The sequence below is a fragment of the Equus przewalskii genome, chromosome 15, assembly GCF_037783145.1.
Source record: "Equus przewalskii isolate Varuska chromosome 15, EquPr2, whole genome shotgun sequence".
Classification (NCBI taxonomy): domain Eukaryota; kingdom Metazoa; phylum Chordata; class Mammalia; order Perissodactyla; family Equidae; genus Equus; species Equus przewalskii.
The window spans coordinates 54,777,855-54,797,753 of NC_091845.1; the positions used below are offsets into that span (position 1 = coordinate 54,777,855).

The 19,899-nt window shown below is 39.1% G+C and overlaps 1 protein-coding gene and 1 non-coding gene across 12 annotated transcripts in view; both read left to right on the forward strand.

Annotated features, from left to right (window-relative positions):
- The window catches only part of GADL1 (glutamate decarboxylase like 1), a 158,046-nt gene that overhangs the window by 90,535 nt on the left and 47,612 nt on the right, over nucleotides 1-19,899 (forward strand). For 7 of the 11 annotated variants that reach the window (XM_070575908.1, XM_070575909.1, XM_070575911.1 and 4 more), the window contains 2 exons: nucleotides 6,584-6,635; nucleotides 15,814-15,903. In XM_070575908.1, coding sequence (XP_070432009.1) covers nucleotides 6,584-6,635; nucleotides 15,814-15,903 — 142 coding nt within the window. Of the gene's footprint in view, nucleotides 1-6,583; nucleotides 6,636-15,813; nucleotides 15,904-16,735; nucleotides 16,918-19,899 lie in introns of all 11 variants that reach the window. The other 4 variants (XR_011527107.1, XR_011527110.1, XR_011527108.1 and 1 more) reach the window with 1 other exon arrangement.
- Nucleotides 13,123-13,229, forward strand: LOC139076277 (U6 spliceosomal RNA). Its single transcript, XR_011527689.1, has one exon. It is a non-coding gene; the product is annotated as a U6 spliceosomal RNA (small nuclear RNA).

Sequence of the window (19,899 nt, forward strand, 5' to 3'; positions counted from 1 at the left end):
CATTATAGGGCCAATCCTGATGGCCTAGTGTTTAAGGTTTGGCACTCTGTGCTTCAGCAGCCAGGGTTCAATTCCCAGTCATGGAACCACACCGCTAGTCTGTCAGCGGCCATGCTGTGGCAGCAGCTCCCATAGAAGAATTAGAAGGACCTGCAATGGTACTGGGGCTTTGGGAAAGAAAAAAAAGAAGAAGAAGATTGCAAACAGACATCAGTTCAGGGAGAATCTTTCCCAGCAAAAAAAAAAAAAAAATTATAGTAAGCATTATAAGGGATTTATATTCATGATTTTATTTATTTTCAAAATCATTGATTTGTTTGTGGTTCTACCCTTTAGGAAAGAAGAAACATTTTCTCTGTTCTAAGGTTTATTCTGTTTGCTGGAGCCTATGTACAAGGATTACTGGTAAACTGGCTCTCAGGAAGAAAATAAAACCCAGTTTGTAACATCTGCCAATTTCCATGGTGTAAATATTCCCACCATGGAAAATTGCAAGCTACCAAGAGTTGTGATTTGCAAGATTCCTGAATGTTTAACAATTGGCTCTCACTAGCCGGCACAATCTAGCTTTAGAACACCATTGGTTCTGTGAGTCGGGGTAGTTCAAACCACTGACTCGTGAGAGTTAAAATACCACTTCCCATAAGCCCATTGACCTGCGACCGCTTACATTTAATAAAACTGATTCTCATCCACGGTCAAAGGCTCTACCTGGCATAAATTCTAAGTCAGAGTAACATTGTTTTGTTTCCAAGAAGTATAATTTCCTTCAGTGGATAACAACTCCAGCAAAGTAAAGCTGCATATGATGATTGTTGATGATTCGGGATGCACGTCTATTATCAGCAGCCTGATGTAGCTAAGGTACCCATTTCCCTAAGTCCCAGGGCAGGTCTCTTATATTCTGGAAAGGCTGTGCAAGTCTTTTCCCCTGACAGGTTGCCGTACAGATTGCGCTGATTCCGTGGAAACAATATTTCCATGTTCCTGAATCTAAATGGAACTTAGTTTTGAAATTGTACATTGACTTTAAGATATTAAGGCCCAGATTTTGATGGACCAATAGATTGCCATCACCCTGATGGACTCGCTTGCTCTCTCTTCCCCTGGGAAAGCAAGGACAGGCATTTCAAAGAGGACAATGATTCTTATTTTAGGAGTTGTCAGAAATCTAGCAAGAAGGAAAAGTTTAGTGCCTAGAAGATCTCTAAGGCTTTTCCTAATTTCCATTTGACCCTTGTCATTTCAGCTGATGAGAGAACATTTCTCTCAAGAAATATTAATGACTAAAAACGTGCTTTCTCTTTCAGTTATTTGAACACCAGTGACATCAGGAACCTAAAGCAACATGTGATTGTTAAGCATAATTGAAACTCAGATGGCTGAGGTTTAAAACCACCACCTCTAGCACAAGGCAGGTGATGTCTGCCTAAGAAAGTCAAAAATGTTTTCCAATACCAATAGCAGAGCTACCTGTTGCTGAGGGCACCCTCTACGCCTTTGTTATGGAACTCAGGGTAGATGGATATTCACTAAGGGGTAATTTCTAAAGCAAGTGTAGAAGAGTCATGTGCAGAAGTCTTTTCAACAACAACAAACAGCTCAGGAACTCCCGTTCTGCTCCTTTGTTGGGTCTCCAGTGCCTCATTTATCTATTCCCTTGACACACAATCTCTGTAATCTCTCAGATGGAATTCATTTCATCAACTTGCATGAGTACTGAGGAATTTATTGTTATCAGTATGGAAAAGGTGAGCAGTTACACAGTGACACTTTGGTGCTAGTATATTTCTCTAGGTGACGAGAGGGGGAGAGTCTAGAAGAGTATAGAAGGGCCAACGTTTTCATTTTTCCTCTATACTGGTAATTTTTTTAAAAAATCACAATTGCAGTAGAATGTAGCATGTAGATATCTGGGTTGAGTCACACAAGCCGTGCAATATGTTCCTTTACATGCAGAGCACACAGGAACCAGATGGAAAACATGCCCGGGAGTCCTGGGAGGCTCCGTGCATCAGAAGACATTTCAAATGAGGAGATGAGACTGGGAGAGAAATTTGGTCCACAGTGCTCCAGGGAGGTTCTCAGTGGCTGGTGAATTGAGAAAGGGACTGGAAAGGCTATTTCCAGAAAGGAAAGAACGTCCTGCCAAAGGACCCATGACACGCAAAAATATTAAACGGACTCATGCAACAGGTCGGAGACTGAGGCTCTGTAATTTGGAGGCACATTTGTAAGCAAAGGAAGAGGAAGTGTCATAGAGCAAGATTATCATTAATATATGCTTCAGAATCAAGCCAGAATCTTAGTAGAATGAGATTTTTACCCAGTAGAATGGGTGAAAACTCTTCCTAATGTGCGTTTTTTTCTCTCTTCTCTCTTTTTGCTAATCTTGGTGGGAAGGATAGTGAAGAGTTTTATGAAACTATTGTTGCTTTTTGAACCCATTTACCTGGATGACTTTTGCTAGAAATGGTTTATGGTTCCTGCTTTATGTCCAAAAACCCAATGTACATCTGTTTTTTCTGACTTGCATCAGATAAGAATAGGTTTTTTAAGTGTATTTTAACTTTAGACTTCTCCTGTATATTGAAAAGAAAAGTTGTGAGGATCAAATCAACCCCATGTGACTCAAACCTTACTTGGATTCTTGTACAAAAACTCATTTCATTGAAGCATTTACTTAAGAAGTGGGTAAAGTATCCTATAGAAGAGACACTTCTGAACTAGCATTGTTGAAACTATGCTCTGTGGGATAACAGGCTTCCAGAAGATCTTAATAGACATTCTTCCAAAGAATATTTCCATGGCCAAATATGTTTGGGAAATGCTAACTGCTATGTCAATTCCTTTCTTGGAGATTCAGAGTGTTCATGGGTACAATAAAGGCTCTGAGAAGACCTGTAATATAGAAACGTTTTTTATCTGGCTTTAACCAGTATGCAGACACTGTTGGTAGTTCACCTCACAACCATTCTTCCTTTTCCTTGCCAGCAGAACCTTGATTTTGCCTAGGTAGCAATATTCCAGCTGGGAACATCAGTCTAAGCCGATCCTCTTTGCCAACAATTGGTTTATGAGTGGATATATGACTCAGTTTCAGTCAATAAGATACAGGAAGAATTCTGTGAAAGCTTATGGGGAAAATATTCTTACCTCAGTAGAGAGAAATGAAGAGAAAATGCTCTTGCTCCAGACCCCTCTCTTCCTCCGCTGGACACTGTTGTAAACAGTGTGGTGTATGAAGCTGTAGCAGCCATCTTGTGAACATGAAAGAATTCTCTAACACTCTGAGCATAGCAGGCTGAAATGATAGATTCCTGATTACTTTATTGAACCATCCAATCAGTTCAATAAATGTCCTTATGAATTAAGCCAAGTCTACTTCTAATTATAGAGAAAAGTAATCTAATTGATATCCCGAGCATTGCTCACATTTATCTGACGATGGAACCCTTTTATGTGGGAAATCTATGAACATGCTGTATCATGGAGTGTAGGCTGGGGACTCTGGTGTGAGCCTTTTGTTACTGTCATAATAGCAGCTCTTCACCCAAATCACCTCTACCCTCTGCTCAGTTGGTATGCTACACTGGGCTCCACAGGCTAAGAAAGTGACCGCAGTGGGGACACTGACCCTGACACGAAGCCCAGGTCCACATTTTTAGCAAAAAGCAGAGTTTTCACTGAAATGATTCAGCTCTGTTTTAGGATGCCTTTCTCCCAGAAGCAACTTCAGCCAGTTTGATGGAAATATTTTAAACTGAGACTATGGGCAGTATCTAAACTTCACGTAGACAAGGTCTGTCAGGAAAGGATTGTACCAGTCTGACTCGCCATCTCCATTACACACATGAAGAAACTGAGGCAGGCTCAAGCAGGCTGAGGAATTGGCCTGGAGTCACAAAGTTGATGAGCTGCCCAACTGGAATCTTCTAGAGTCAGTCCCAGGCTTTCTGCACATGCAAAGCTTTTCTGTACCCTCAGGGTGTGGAGGACTGGTCCTCAGGATGCAGTCACGGCATCGGCTTTAGAATTACAAATTGCCTACACGTTTGTGCCTGAGAAAGTGAGAAAAAGGATGGTTCGCAAAGCTGTCCTTGTATAGTTGGAGACTGTACATATCACTTTTATTTTGTGCTTTACTTTTTTTTCATTAAGTTCCTTTAAAAAATTATGCAAGTAACCACACCTATAGAAATTTGCAAAGAGACATAAAAAGAGAGCTAATAATCCCTGCCTCCCCCATGGCATCCTGTTTTTCCCTCCCTTGGGTAAACATTAACAATTTATCAGGTATTCTTCCATACCTTACTTTGTGATCATGTATAATCGTGGGTAGGTATTACTTTTGCTTTCTTTTTTATAATTTCTTAAAAAATGGAATCCTAGCATCTACATTTCTCAGTACCTTGCTTTTATCTCTTACTAATGCATTATGAGCTTCCCTGTGGTTTAATCGAAGTAGATAAACTTTATTCTTTTTAATAGCTGCATCATATTACATTGTTGCTATAATACATTTTATTTTACCATTTGCCAGTTTCTGGGTATTAATCTTGTTTCTAGTTATTTTGATGATTTTTTCCTGGTAGATTGGCATCTCAAAAGTGGTTTGCTGGATCAGAAGATGTGATTATTATTAATTTTAAAAGCTTTGTAGCAGCTTTCTACCACATTCTCATTAGCACTAGGTGTTGTCTCTCTTTAAAATTTGTTTAGTATCACATGGGCAACATGGCTTAATATTGTTTTAATTGGCACTTCTTTGATTACCAGTGATCTCCAGCACGTTGTCTGATGTTTATTAATGATTATAATTGCTTTTTTCTGAAAGTTGGGCAGTGTGTTAAAGGTTCAAAAACTTCACATCTTGGGGCTGGCCCAGTGGCGTAGTGGTTAAGTTCACGTTCTCTGCTTTGGCAGCCCGGAGTTCTTGGGTTCGGAGCCTGGACATGGACCTACACAGTGCTCATCAAGCCATGCTGTGGCGGCATCCCACACACAAAAATGGAAGAATATTGGCACAGATATTAGCTCAGGGACAATCTTCCACAGGCAAAAGAGAAGATTGGCAACAGATGTTAGCTTAGGGCCAATCTTCCTCACCAAAAGAACAAAACAAAACAAAACAAACTTTACAGCTATGTAACATCTGAAAAAATATTCAAGGAAAAGAGTATGTAAAACATCAAATACTTTGTGAGTCTGTGTGTGTGTGTGTCTGGTCACAACATTGTTGCTCAAGGTAAAGGATCTATATTATCTAGTTAGTACTGATAGGATTTTTCTAAGATGTTTGTATAATTCACAGATGGTGTAACCTATATGCTAACACCAATATTTAACCTTATGTGAAACTTATATAAATAAGTTTGGGAAAAAAGAAGTGCAACTTGTAAACTGGTGTATTCCATGTCCACATTCCAGAATGGCCTTTAGCAAATGAACGTAGTGATAATAATCCCCATTTCCACAGTTTCTATACTTTACAATTTTTTTGTGTATGATTTTATTTAATTTCTTTACAACCACCTCTTTTGAGATTGGAAAAGTACATTCTGTATTCCAGTTTTGCAAGTAAGGGAATTGAGGCCTAAAAGGAGAAGTTTTTGGTTGCCCTGAAATCTTAATTGAGTATATGTGATTTAGCGACATGATCATATTTTGTATGGTGGCACCATAATTCCATATGACTGGACCACGGTTTTCAAAACCAGTCCTCATTGCCGGCTGTGATGTTTCTTTCTTTCTTTTTTTTGCTGTTACATACAAAATCGCAATAAATACCTGACAAATGCACTTTTGTCAGTGCCCCTGATCATTTCCTTACATTTGAGCCCCAAATTTGAAATACTGCGTCAAGTGTTATGAACTTTTCAAGGCTCATCATCAAATTACTAGTTTTCAAGGCCAACCATTTCAGAAGGCGTCTCTTTTTATAGAGAGGAATACCAAGCCCAGGGGAGAGGTGTCAATGTTAATTTGCTCTCTGTTCTCAATATCGTTTTAGTCTTTCCTCGGTCATATTCCGTATCTCATATGTCTCTGCCCTTTGCTCATAGTGTGGTAGTTCTTTTTCCCTGATGTTCAAGATGACTTCATAGACCTTCCATCAATAGCTAAGCTCACTTACTTTTAACCTAAAACCAAATAATCTTTCCCCCTGTCCTGGCCTTGGAAAACATGATATTGAGCTTCTTTGATCTTAAGTGAATTTATAAGCAGCACTAAATCCCCATCTAGAATACAAATGTGAAACCCACATGGTCAGAGATGTATATCCAATCTACATTATGTGGCTTTTCACACTGAGGTTAAAGTCTGATGCTAACATGCAAGATAGACATCATCTCATCAAAAACATGTATCTTTCTCCTTGGACCCCAGGGTATTGCAGTAGGTTCCAGACTATTTGTCTAAATTCATACCTATGCCTAAAACAGCACCCTTACTTATTTCTAAGCCTTGTATTTCTAAGCCTTGTCTCTGCATCAGAAGTAGCTGTTTTGTCTTATGTCAGTCATGTTCACGGAATTTTTAGGTTGTCGATTATAAATGTTACTCTGACTTTCATTTTCAGGTACCTAGTAGAAGAAATCAAGAAAAGAGAAGGATTCAAGTTACTGCTGGAAGTAAGTGATTACGAAATTGTGCTTGTGATTTTGTCAGTCAACAGTGATGAAGGTGGTAATTTTCTAATCTGTTATATTTCATTGGTTTTTGTGTTGCAGACTTAGAAACACGTCATTAGCTTAATTCTTAGAGCCCATTATGTTAATTTACTCTATTAGTGAGTATTTTTCCTTTGTTGGATTCACAGAGAACACTCTTGCCTTTAAATATTGAAAATTAAAGTGCTCAATAATAATTACCAAGGATAATACTGAATAAATTATGACCTCTATCTTGATATATAAATTGTATAATGATTGTACTGCAAATATTCAACTGTGCTATAGTGGTGCCTGCATGTGGAAAATCAATTAAGTGAATGTACAATAATGCATCCAGTTTTCTCTTTTTATGAAATAATGAGAGCATATTAGCTTTGGAGCAATGGGAAAACAAGCCATTTTGTTGTTGGTTGTTTGCTATATATAGGAAATAAGGTGGTTAGAAAGATAGAATATATTGCTTTTTTCCCTAAAATATATGGTTAGAAAATATGAAGAATATTATTTAATTCTGATTTTTAAGAAATATAAAGTGTGAGATTCTCTTAGATCTTCTTATAGCATATACTTGGTAGCAATTTTTAACCTAATGTAAAAATTATCTAGAGCTTGCCACCTAAGAACCTGTTCTGTATATAAGCAATTTGGCTATTTTTTGGTATTCATTTATTCAGCAAGATTTATTGAGTAATCGCTATGTGCCAGGCACAGTTCTAGGCACTGGGAGATACAAGACAGGGAAATTCTCTGCTCTCACGGTGCTTACACTCAATTAGAAAGTGGCAGGCAATAAACAAACAAATTAATACATAGGAAACATCAGGTAGTGAGAAGTCTTAATGAAAACAATAAAACAGCTTCATGAGAGATAATCTAGTATACAAATAAGTAATTAGACAGTTACAGATGTGGCAAGTATTATAGTGGAAATAAATCAGGTGAAATGCTGAAATGGGATGTGGGCGGGGGATGGCTTGTTTGGTTTGGGTAGTCCAGGCAGGGCCCTCTGAGGTTATCTTTGAGCTGAGACCTGAATGATGGTAAACAGCATGCCATGCAGACATTTGAGGGAAAGGCCTTCTAGGTAGAATCAATAGATAACTGCCAAGGCTTAATGCTGGAAAGAGTTCTATGTGTTTGAGGAGCCAAAATAAGGCGTATTAAGCAAGGACGGGAATAGTAGGTGATCGTTTTGGAGAGGTGGGCAGAGATCAGCTCAGGTGGAGACCAGTAGGCCATGGTAAGACCCTTGGCGTTTATTCCAAGTGTAATCATTGGAGAAGTTTAAGCACAGGAGAGTCTGACTTCCATTTAAGAGATCATGCTGGATGTCATGAGAAGAGAGGAATGGGAGGTGGTGGTGAAAGGAGGACAAGAAAAGAATAAATGATACAAATTGGGAGACTGTTGCAGGAGTTCAGGTGCCATAGGATTATGGTGCCCAGGCAGCTTTGGGAAATACTGCTCTGGAGAACCCTGACCATGGTTTCTGCCACCATCTACAAAGGACGCATCAGACTAGAAGGTTCTGAGAATCCAAAGCTCCTGAAAACTAGCGATATAAAGGAACTTGCAAAGATAGCAGAAGAATCTATATTTAAATAACTTTCTGGTAATGCTACAAAGAAGCAAGAAGACAAATTTAGAATGTGGAATATTCTACAGGACAACTGACCTGGTTTCTTCAACAGGTCAGTGGCATGAAGAAAAATAAAGGAGAGAGTAGCGATGATCACTTTAGGGTTCGAAGAGACCTAAGAGGTATAACAACCAAATGCAGTGTATGGACCTGTTGAAATCTTGGTTTGAACAAGCCAATGGTACTTGTAATTAGTCTGTGGGTGGTGAACATGATGTAATCTACACAGAAGTCGGAATACATTACGATGTACATTTATTTGAAAGTTATATAATGTTATAATCCAATGTTACAATAAAAAATAACGTTAAAAAAATTAAAAGAAACAAGTCAATTGAAAAATGTAAATTTTGAAACAGTTGAAGAATTTCTAATATGAACTGGTAGGAATTATTGGTAATCTTGTTAGGCATGATAATGGCATTATGACTGTAAGAAAATGTCTATATTTTCTAGAGATGCATATTTACGCATCTGGGGATGAAACAACAGCTCTGTGACTGGCTTGAGTTTGACTTTGAATCACCTTTTTCATTTTTTTGTGGTTGAATTACTGCTTTATTTTCTCAAATTGGAATTGCCGCCTTTATTTCTCTGGCTATGGGAGCTATAGTAATTATGGACAGTGCTATGCACCTCATAATTGCACAGTCTTTTGATAGAGATAAGAAGAAAAGTGATGAGAAAAAAGATGAACTGATTTAAAAGTTATTTATATGTTCTTCCTAAAAGCTTAAAGACTGAGGGAGGAACCTCTTGCCATCAGCATCAGGGAACTGCAAACATTCACATCCTTGTAATGAAAGTTAAGTGGGTGTTAATCATTAGGCAGCCTTCTGCCCTGAATATTTTGTCTGTGCGAGCCAGATGACCCCAAAGCAGTAAAGGTGACTTCCTCGATGGTACTCCAGGATGCCTACTTAGAAGGATTTTTGTATGTGATCTGCATTTGCTTATTTTCTCTGTATTCTGTTTGGACAAATAAACTAAATTTAGACCTTGAATTTCACATATAAGTGTCAAGTTGATTAGACTCTTTTTGTTAACAAATGCTTTCTTTGGCTTGACTAACTATAACCCTAATGCATACTTAAGAGATACAAAGATTCGATTGGAACCCAGGTCTGTGAAACTGCAAGTCTTTCAGTTTAGGAAAAACAGAGGTCTATAATTATATATTTTTTCACTGTTTAGCAGATAGCTGTGAGAGTGTTAAGTGGAACGTTGAAAACAGTAAATGAACACAACAAAACAGAGTATCTGGTTCTTGAATATCTTTTCTTGAAAAGAGCAAAAATAATGTATATCTTCTTGAAGATGATTGAAAGTTATCATTTCAAATGAATTCTGCATTATTCATAGGCCCCTGAAAATCATCTCTATTTTCCTGTGTTGGATCTAAGATCTAATAGATGTTTTCCTCGAGGTATATTCATTCTTATACTATCGTTCACATATTTTATTTTGATCTCTCGGGAGAGTCGTAATTATTCAACTTTTGTTTTTCTCTTCCTGAGTTCTACATTAGGAAGAGTTATTTAGGTTTCATAGACTTTCTGAGTTATAAAGGATCTTCAAGGACATCTAGTCAACTTCCTGCTCAGTGTAGGAAATCTCTCTTAACAGTACCTGTAACAGGAGGTCAGCCTCTGCCTGGACACTTCCTGTGCCAGAGAATTCAGTTCATTCCTCTTCCAGGGAGCTCTAATTATTCATATTCAAATACGTATTGAATCCTACTGTTAGCATGTATCAAGCAGATTGCAATTATAATTATCTTTTTATATAGTTTTATTAGATCACAACAACCTTATAATTGCTAAATCCAATGCACATCATTTAATCTTTTTCTTATTAGACTTCTGCAGCATTTTATACCATTATCCACTCCATCCCTCTTGAAATTCTCTCCTATCTTGGTTTCTTTGGCTTCCTCTCCCAGTTTTTATCCTTTTCATGTGACGTTTTCTTCTCAGTCTCTATGTGAAGGTCTCTTCATCTGGGTACCCCGTTAAATGTTCTGCTTCACTCTTTTGTCTTTGGCCCTTCATTGTGTCCACATGCTCTCCTTGAACTGTTTTATCCATATCTAGAGCTCTGTTGTCAATAGCCTCAATAATGTCTCCCTCCTTGACTTGTTTCCTAAACTCTAGTCCTTTGCATATAGGTATGTCCTGGAATTTTCTTTCTTTTTTTTTTTTGTTTTTTGAGGAAGATCAGCCCTGAGCTAACATCTGCTGCCAATCCTCCTCTTTTTGCTGAGGAAGATTGGCCCTGAGCTAACATCCATGCCCATCTTCCTCTACTTTATACGTGGGACGCCTACCACAGCATGGCGTTTGCCAAACGGTTACATGTCGGCACCCAGGATCCGAACCAGCAAACCCCGGGCCGCAAAGAACCGGAACGTGCGAACTTAACCACTGCACCAGCAGGCCAGCCCCATGTCCTGGAATTTTCAATTAGACCCCCACAGGCACCTCAAATTCAACATTTGTAAAGCTGAAAGGTAGCCATTTTCTTTACCCAAATTCTATATTCTTCTTTTGGTCATTAGAACTATGATCCATCCAAACAAAAATCTTGATGTTGTCTTCATATCTTCCTTCCCCTTCCCCTAAATATATCTTTGTTGCTACTCTTTTCCACTCCTGAAGCCATTGACTTGGTTCAGGCCCTCATCACTCCTCAAATTGGCTCTGTCTCCTAACTCATCTTCCACTTCCAGACTCAGACCCTTCTAGCCCATCTCCACACTGCAGCCCCACTGTGGACTTTTAAAATGAAATCCGTTGCCTAGATTGAAACACTCCAGTGACTCCACATTGCCTCTAGCATCAAGCCCAAATTCCTAAGTATGGCAGATGAGGAAGCCATTCATGAGGTGACAACCATCTCCATTTCCAGCTTCACCTCTCTCCGGTACAACCCGTCCTCTATTCGTTCCAAGTTCTTGCCATCCCCCTGAATATACTGGCTTCCGCATGTGTACTATTCCTTTTGCCAGGAATGTTTCTTGGATTACAAGAAATTTCTTCTTTTGTACTGCTCATTCCATTGCAGTTTAATTGCCTGTACCTTGCTCCATTACTAGTCTGAGAGTTCCTGGAGATAAGCATATAGTACAAGTCATTTTTCTCATCCCAACGCCTGACCCAATATCTAGAACACGGAAAATTTATGCTTATTAAATTGAACATTTCAGTTGCCCTTCTTTGGACATGCTATAATTTTTTAATATTCCTCTTCAAACATGGTTCACAGATACCAGCATAGTGATGTGTCTCACCTAGTACAGATTTTAATGGGGCTATTCATCAGCTTGAAAACGACATCTTTTTATGCTAATATAATCCCAAATAATAGTTACTACACTGATAGAGTGCTTGCTGTATGCCAGATATAGTAGTAAATATTGAAAATAATCTCCTTACTCATCAAACCCACTCCGTGGCTCAGACAATATGATCTCCATCTGATAGATTAGGAAGCTGAGGCTCAGAGAGTTTGACACTTGTCCAAGCAAAGACCTGGTGAAGTTGGGATTCAAACCATATCTATGTGACTCCAAAACCCAGTCTTTCCATGCTACTCAGGGCTGTCTTTGAAATATTTCAGCAGTCTAATCAAATATTTAAAAGTTAGGAGCTTGAAGTCAATTAATAGCCACCATGGCCTCTCTCTCCGTTCCATATTTGCATGATTGATTGTTTCGTTCTATGTGCTAGATTCTGCATCTATACTTATTAAAATGCGTACTGCTAGGTTTGTTTTTTATCACTACTATTGTGATCTAATGACATTATAAGCAAAAGAGATGAATTTCTTTTAACATGACTCAGTTTTAGAGAATGCAAGCTACATGTTTGTGACCATTGACTTTTTCCCTCAAGGGGTCTCATATCATTTGCTCAATAATCCTTGCAGGAATTGACATCAAATCACCTGCTTTATTTCTTGGAATATATCTATTTTTTCCTCTTTGAAAATCAGGATAGAGTGCATCCATCTTTTCTTCACTGACGCTTCTCTTCTCCATGAATTTTTAGAGATTATGACAATGGTTTTACTGCTATAGGTTTTTTGTGTCCTGCCCTATCATCTGTCTGGTTTAGACACTTGGATTCCTTTTTATATCTTCTCAAGTTTATGGTGTTAGAGAACGTAGACTAAATGTGTTCCTAAGACACCCAAGAGGTCAGGCTTTCATATACGTAGGGAATTAAGTGGCATGTGAATGGTTCTACTCTGAAAATACTCACTAGTGCTATGAAGCCTCCTGAAGGAAGTCAGTATATAGAATGCAAGCTACAGAGGCAAAGATACAGGGAAAACTCAAATATTTTTCTTGTGAACATTCAAGGGGATGTCTTTTCCAACTCTTAATAATTTTGGAAATGACTACAGTAATGGTATTTCACCAAATGGAGCATCAAATTTCCTCCACTGAAAGAAGTGAAGTGTCAAAAAGGCTTCCCAGTTTTTCAAATGTCATAGCACTGAAGCCATGCCATTCTAAAAGAGACCATTTGGGGGAAAGGAATCACAGATATATCACTTTTAAAATATCTAAACAGAAACTTATGAAAGGAAGCAAATTTATAAGGTGATTCAAAGTTCTAGATCCTAACTTATAAAGTATAGAGCACATCTGGTAGCAGATAAAAACTGTTGCAAAATGATTCATAATGTTGCCACATAAATGAAAAGAAATAACTAATTTAATGATGTAGTAATCAGGGTCCAATAAGAAGACAAAAACTGCACAGCAATTTGAAGTGGGAAAGTGCAATATAAAGAATTATTGTCCTTGCTTCGACAGCACATGTACTAAAATTGGAAGGTTACAGACAAGATGAGGATGGCCCCTGTGCAAGGATGACCCACAAACTTGTGAAGCATTTCATATTTTTTAAAAAAAGAATTATTAACAGGAGCTTGGAGTCAGAGGGGATTGCCTCATGGAGAGAAAGAGAACCCTAAAAAGTACAGGAATAACAGATATAGAGAACTTCCACTACTCCTGGAACTGAGATAGAGCGTCCAGGCAAGAAGCCACCCCCTCCCTGGCTGAGATCCAGACTTGGTTGGAGAGAGCACAGTGTGGCTCACTGGATGGCAGGGAAGTTCACTGAGGTGTCACTCCAGTGGGATTCTCTAGAAATCCACCTTCTGGAGTGCTGGAGAAAGCCATTTTCAGGGCAGTGTCATACCTCGGAGCTCACTCCAGCTACCCACGGGGGTTCCAGAGAAGCCATCCAAGGCCATGTGCCTCGCTGGCAGCACTCCCTTATGGAACCACCTGAGGGGAGTGTGCCAGTAAAGCCTTTTACGGGTGCCCCCCTGCTGCCAGTCGGCTGTGAAGCCACCAGAGGGGGTGGTGCTGGGGGAGCGGTTGGGGGGCCACTTGCTGCTGGTCACCAAGGCTGCTGAGAAGAAGCACACATACTGCAGGAGACCCATGAGGAGAGCAGATCAGAACCAGGAAGAGACACCTCTTCCTTCTCAGTGACCCTCCAGCACCCTCTGCTGATAAATTCTAAGATTGGACCAGACGGCAAGGAGAAATGCTTATAGAGTCTACCTCCATTTTCACAGGACACAAAGAACGGGAGGATTTGGAGCTGAGAGGCAATAAATTGGTAACTGACATAAATGGTATCTAGAAAAAAAATCTTTGTTGATACAACATGCATTCCTAGAATCTAGTGACAGATAATAACTGTATTTTTTTCTACTTTCTAATCAACTATAGCTACTTTATTTGAAAAGATTTATTCACATTAAATGATTAAAAGTCTTGAAAGCCAGTACATTCTATGTTAGAGAAACCAATCACTTACAAATTAGAAATCCAAATATAAATTGTGCAAATTTTTAAAAACTATTGTAGTCTCATGATAAATATTTGTGGAAATTGGGTTAAATTACATAGTACTTGATTTTGAATTACTCTAGATTTGTAGCTCTTCTTTTTTGTCAAGTCCAATAAGCATGTCACAAATTTCAAAGGTGAAAGGATGATCAGATCAAGAACATCTTGTTGAACTGAGAATGTTTCTGCGCATTCACTTGTGATTTAAAATCCACGAAAATCAGAACTCTATGTAGTACCAGTCTTAATTTTAAGATATGAAATGAGAGCTATTTCCTCTTTCTGAAATACTTCGAAACTTTATACTGACACTGGAGCATAACTGATGGTTATCGAGAACTGTTATAACATTGGTTATTACCTACACACTGTGTTTGTGGTGGAAAAATGGGAATCATTTCAAATACTGTCAATGCTAAGAATCAAATAAGGAAGATGCTGAGTGGGTGGGCATGACCAATAATCTTTCCTGAATACAATTCTGTGTATCCAATATACACATCATATAATATAAATAATAAATAAGTAAAGATCTATAATATAAAATATGTAATATATATAAAATATATGAATATATAACATTATATGTATAAGATAATATATAAAATATATAATATATAAAATATATATATGATATAAGACCTCCAATATAGTGTCCCAAATCACCTGGTCATTGAATACAAGTCTTGCCATTGCCTTTGGCATACCCTGTGTTTTTTGTCCAGTGAGGATGAAAGGTGTGGTGGAGAAGACCTCCTTGTCTGTGTGGCAATGGCTAGACTAAAACCTGTTTGAGAATGTTATTGCATATTTAACCAAATCGTGTCTCATAGAAAAGCAGATTACTGGGGAAGATGACTGGGCTATGGCCACTTGAGATCAGGCTTTCTCAAACATAGATGATGCATACTCACTTCAGAATCACCTGGGAGGCTTCACAAAATGCCAGTTCTTCAGCCTTTTCTATGAGGGACTCTGGGCATTCTAAGCACAGGGACTGAGAATCTGTACTTTGAGCAACCCCTAGCTAACTCACATCCTTTCTGATACTTGAGACTGAAACTGATACTTGAGAGCCTGGAGTCAAGGTGATGCTCTTTCTTTTTTCCAAAGCGGCATTGGCTAGGGTCACAGAGGGCTGGTCAGTGAAGCCTGAGTGGGGCGTATGTTATCAACTCACAGGTAATCGGGGATTTTGCATTTATCAGGTATTGCAGGTAACAGAAGCCAACTTTGGCCTCCTTAGGGAAAGAAGGAATTATTGGAAGGATATGATGGCATAAAGATTAGAGTTGAAGAGGATGGAACCAGGACATCTCTGGGCACATGTGTATCAGGCAGAGCTGGGTTGAGTTGGCTTCAAAGTTTACAATGTTTATTCCTGATTTTGTGCTCTTCCCTTACCTGGAGGAAAGAGCACCCTCTAAGTGTACCCAACTGAGAAGAAAAATTTCCCATTAGGCTGTTATCAGAAGTAAGCAGAATGGATGTCTACTCTGTCCGATTCTGACTTATCAACGTAATACACACATGATAACTCTTAAAGAAACTAGCTAAGAGTTTAATTGCATTCTAAGATTAACCTTAGGTTAACAAAACTTTCAAATTTTCTTAATCCTCAGCCTGAATATGCCAATATTTGCTTTTGGTACATTCCACCAAGCCTCAGAGAGATGGAAGAAGGACCCGAGTTCTGGGCAAAACTTAATTTGGTGAGTAAGAAGTAAATTGAATTTTCCCTTTTGATGAAATAGATTCAATGCCCATTGTCTATTGATCCTATAAATAATTCCCTATTTGCAAGAAACTCTTGAAGATCTAGAGAGGTGGCTCCTGGTATATTAATTCCTGATGACATGACAAATAGTTGTAAACATTGTTTACTTTTAACAAATTAGCATATTTGATGCACACACAAATTCAAAATAATCGTGCTGCTTTCAAGATCGTTACAGAATTTATTAGAAGTTCTAGTTCACAGTACACTTCACACAGGGTGCTCTGGTAATGGGACACAAGGTTGAAGTTATACGATTAACAGCTTCTTCTTTCAGCTCTGCTAGTGCCCGTCTGTGACCATGTGCATCACCTCACTTGGAGATAATGTTGAAAGTCTAAATCTGTTGGCCTTTGTGAGTGTGACACCTTCTGTTCTTTTCACCAACAAAGGCCCTGCATCTTGTCCAAGGGGCTTATGTGATAAAAAAGAAAAGAAGTGCTAGCAAACGGGTTTCAACTGATCATCGAACAAAATGTGCTTGAAAGCGTTTCACACCCAGCTGGTGGAGGAGAAGCTCCAGGCTCTAGGGGCTTCTTTTGTCTACCCTGCACCATTCCTCACATGGCCCGGCTGGTTAAAATCCTGCCTCTAATTCAGATTTCCAAGAACTATGAAGTCTTATGAGTCAGCACTACTTTATCCCCTTCCCGTGCTGCATGGACATAATGTATATAAACATGACCCTGGTTAGTAAAAGCTCTGGCTTGCAAACCCCTCCCTACCCTCAGTGGGGAAATCAATGATGGCTTTAATGGCTTTTATAGGTGATAGCCCTTCTACTTGACCTTTAGAAGAAAAGGAAAAACTCGCCAGTCAGGCAAGCAGCACACATTGACTGAGTGTTCGCTGTGCTGTACACTGGAGACACAAACACCAAAAAGACTTGGTCCCCGCCCTGAAGAAGCTCATATTTGAGGAGACAACTGAGCAAAGAGATAATCACCAGGTACCTAGTAGGTGCTAGATGGAGATAAATCCTGTTTATAGAGACAACAGAGGGGCAGGGTACCTGCCCCAATATGTGACACTAGAGCTGAGTCTTGAACAATAAGTAGATGCCAGTCAGGGGACAATTGTAAAGAAGTGGATCCTGGGAAGAATGACAGCATTATGGCCTAGATTTTAAGAGAGGGGGTTGTGAGTCAAAGATCATAGGGCTGCCAAGAGCAGAGGTGGGAGATGAGATGAGAGCAACAAGCAGAGGGAGGGTCATGGGGTCCTTGTCTTTCATGAGCTTGGAATTTGTTCCTAATTAGCAGGAAGAGGGAAGACCATGGCCTTTAAGCCATAGCCACCTCACCTGCAGCATCTCCTTTCAGCCTCGGGTCATTTTCTGTTTATTCATGGCTCATTAAACCTCCGGGACTGTAACATAATGCATATCCAATATATAAATCTTCTCCCTCTTGTCAAACCTGTGATCAGGCAGCAGAGATGGGAAGAGATGGATGGTGTTATCTGTGCCTTTGCCTAGACAAGCCCTTCAATACCCATTTCAGCAGTTAACATAGTCTTGGGGTTCATCTTGCATTTTTGTCGCTCAAGGCAAGTAGGAAAGCGCTAAAGAATACATTTCAGATGGTAAGTAACCCATGAAAAGAAAGAAGTCCTGGACAAAGTGGGAATTTAATGGTGGGGTTTCTAGGGACATTTTCCGCTTTGATGGAATGCAACTGACATTTTTTGGTGGAATGGGGGAATAATTGCTTAGAGTTGGGAAAGAGATGGTTGGCATTTTTCTCACTTCTTGATTGTTAAGAAAAGCAACGAGGAATGTGATATTTGTGTTTTACTGACTCAGTACTGTTGCATAGACACGGATCAGGATAACTAAGTAGTCCCGTTATGTTTGGGAATATTTTTGACTCACTCTTTCTTTATTTAAAGAAATATCTACATTATCTAGTCTCATAAAATTCAAAATTGAGGATGGATATATAAGATAAAATAAGATAATTCAGCCTATATTACACTTTTAATCTTAACTGGAAATTAAATATGAATCAGGACATTCTCTTCTTTCCTCACTATTTGCCAGCTCTGATTCTTTTGTGGTTAATATCCATGATTCTCTATCCTTTCATTTTGGAAATGCTTTTCTGCCATTTAGAACCGTGGGTCCCTTGCCCAGTCTAATATTGTACTATTTTAATTGTTACGGTTGCTTCTGATTAGTAAACATGTGCATTGCCAACAAATTATCATGGTTCTCAGATTCTTAGTTTCCTTTTATTCTCTCTCTTGGTGTGGGGGTGTGTGCATGAATTTGGCAAGAAAAGGAGGCATGGAAATCTATTGTTGATGTACATGGTTTTATGCTTACTGTAGCATGAGAAAGCAAGTATGTGATTTATAACCTGGAGTGTGCTTAAAGCACACTTGAAATTTATTTCAGGATTTATCTTAGATGGAGAATCACAGACAAATAAATAAACTGAATACGGCTTTCCCCCTCCAATTCAGACTAGTGTCAGGTGGAGCTGTCAGATTTCAGAATCTGCGACGTGGTAAGTCTTCCCTTTGGCAGCAGGAGGAGAGAGGGATTATTTTGTAATGAATCTGGAGTTTCAGAGTACATGTGTGTCGTGTATGTGTGTGTGCGCTTGCAAATGTGCATGCACATGTGAGACTATTTTGAGAACACAATCACTCTGCAGTCTAATGAAACTATGATGGTCATTCCGTGACACTATATTCCATCACTGAGTTCCAGCGACTTCTCTTTTTGAGACGGCCTCCATAAAATGCACTTCTTTCTGATTCTTTTGGGCATTGTCGTATTCTAGGTCTTCATGAGTTCCCTGCCCAGGTTGCATTTGCCTCTTTTCTGGTCTCCTTGCCTCCTGCCATCTCCTTTTCCTGTTTATTTTCTTTACTCTCTGCACATTCATACCTCCACCTCTGCTTTATTGTGTCACTCTCCTGCTGGAAGTTTCTGAATGGCTTCATATTCTTTATAGGAGAAGTTTTCAACCCTATAGACCCAATGACCACTGTTCATAGTAAATATATATATTTTCTTTGGTGAGGAAGATTCACCCTGAGCTAACATCTGCTGCCAATCCTCCTCTTTCTTTTTCGCTTGAGGAAGACTAACCTTGATCTAGTATCTGTGTCAATCTTCCTCTATTTTGTATGTGGGATGCCTCCACAGCATGGCTTATGAGTGGAGTAGGTCCACGCCCAGGATGTGAACCCACAAACCCGGGCTGCCAAAGCAGAACGTGTGGAACTTTAACCACTCGGCCACAGGGCTGGCCTCCACAGTAAATATTCTGAATGTTCCATTTACCCACCTAAAATAAAACCAGTAGAAAATATGACATATCTACACATAATTTTGTAAAAGGCAATAGAAGGCCTTACATGTAATATGAGGGAAAAATGATATTTTTAGTAAAGATAAGTATTTCATTACGTAAGTGCTTAGGCATGACAATATTAGAAGACATGAAGAAGGAATAAGATTCTCTCACATACTTTTAGAATCACAGTGAATCATACAAACTCAGACTGTTATACGTAGGTGATGTTGCTGATGCAGATAACAGGGACAGTGTGGTATTAGTGACATAATTTTCAAAAATGGTGTACAACTCTTGGTGAAACATTGAAGAAAACGTTTTTCCCTTGATTTTCATGGTAGTAGAAAACTTAGTATTTATGAAAAATGGGCACAGAATATTCTACATTTGCATGTAAAACAGAGTTCAGTTCTGGGCTTGAGTAATTGTAACCAGGCTTCTGACCTCATGCATTTCCGGTAGGACATTTGAAAGTCATGCCAGACCAGAGACAGTTTTTCATTGCTCAGGATTGCTCTGCACATTGCGGGGCAGCTAGCATCTCCGGTCCCCACCCACCTAACAGCAGTGGCATCCTCCAAACATTATGAAAACCAAAACCATCTGCCTAAATTTCCAAAATC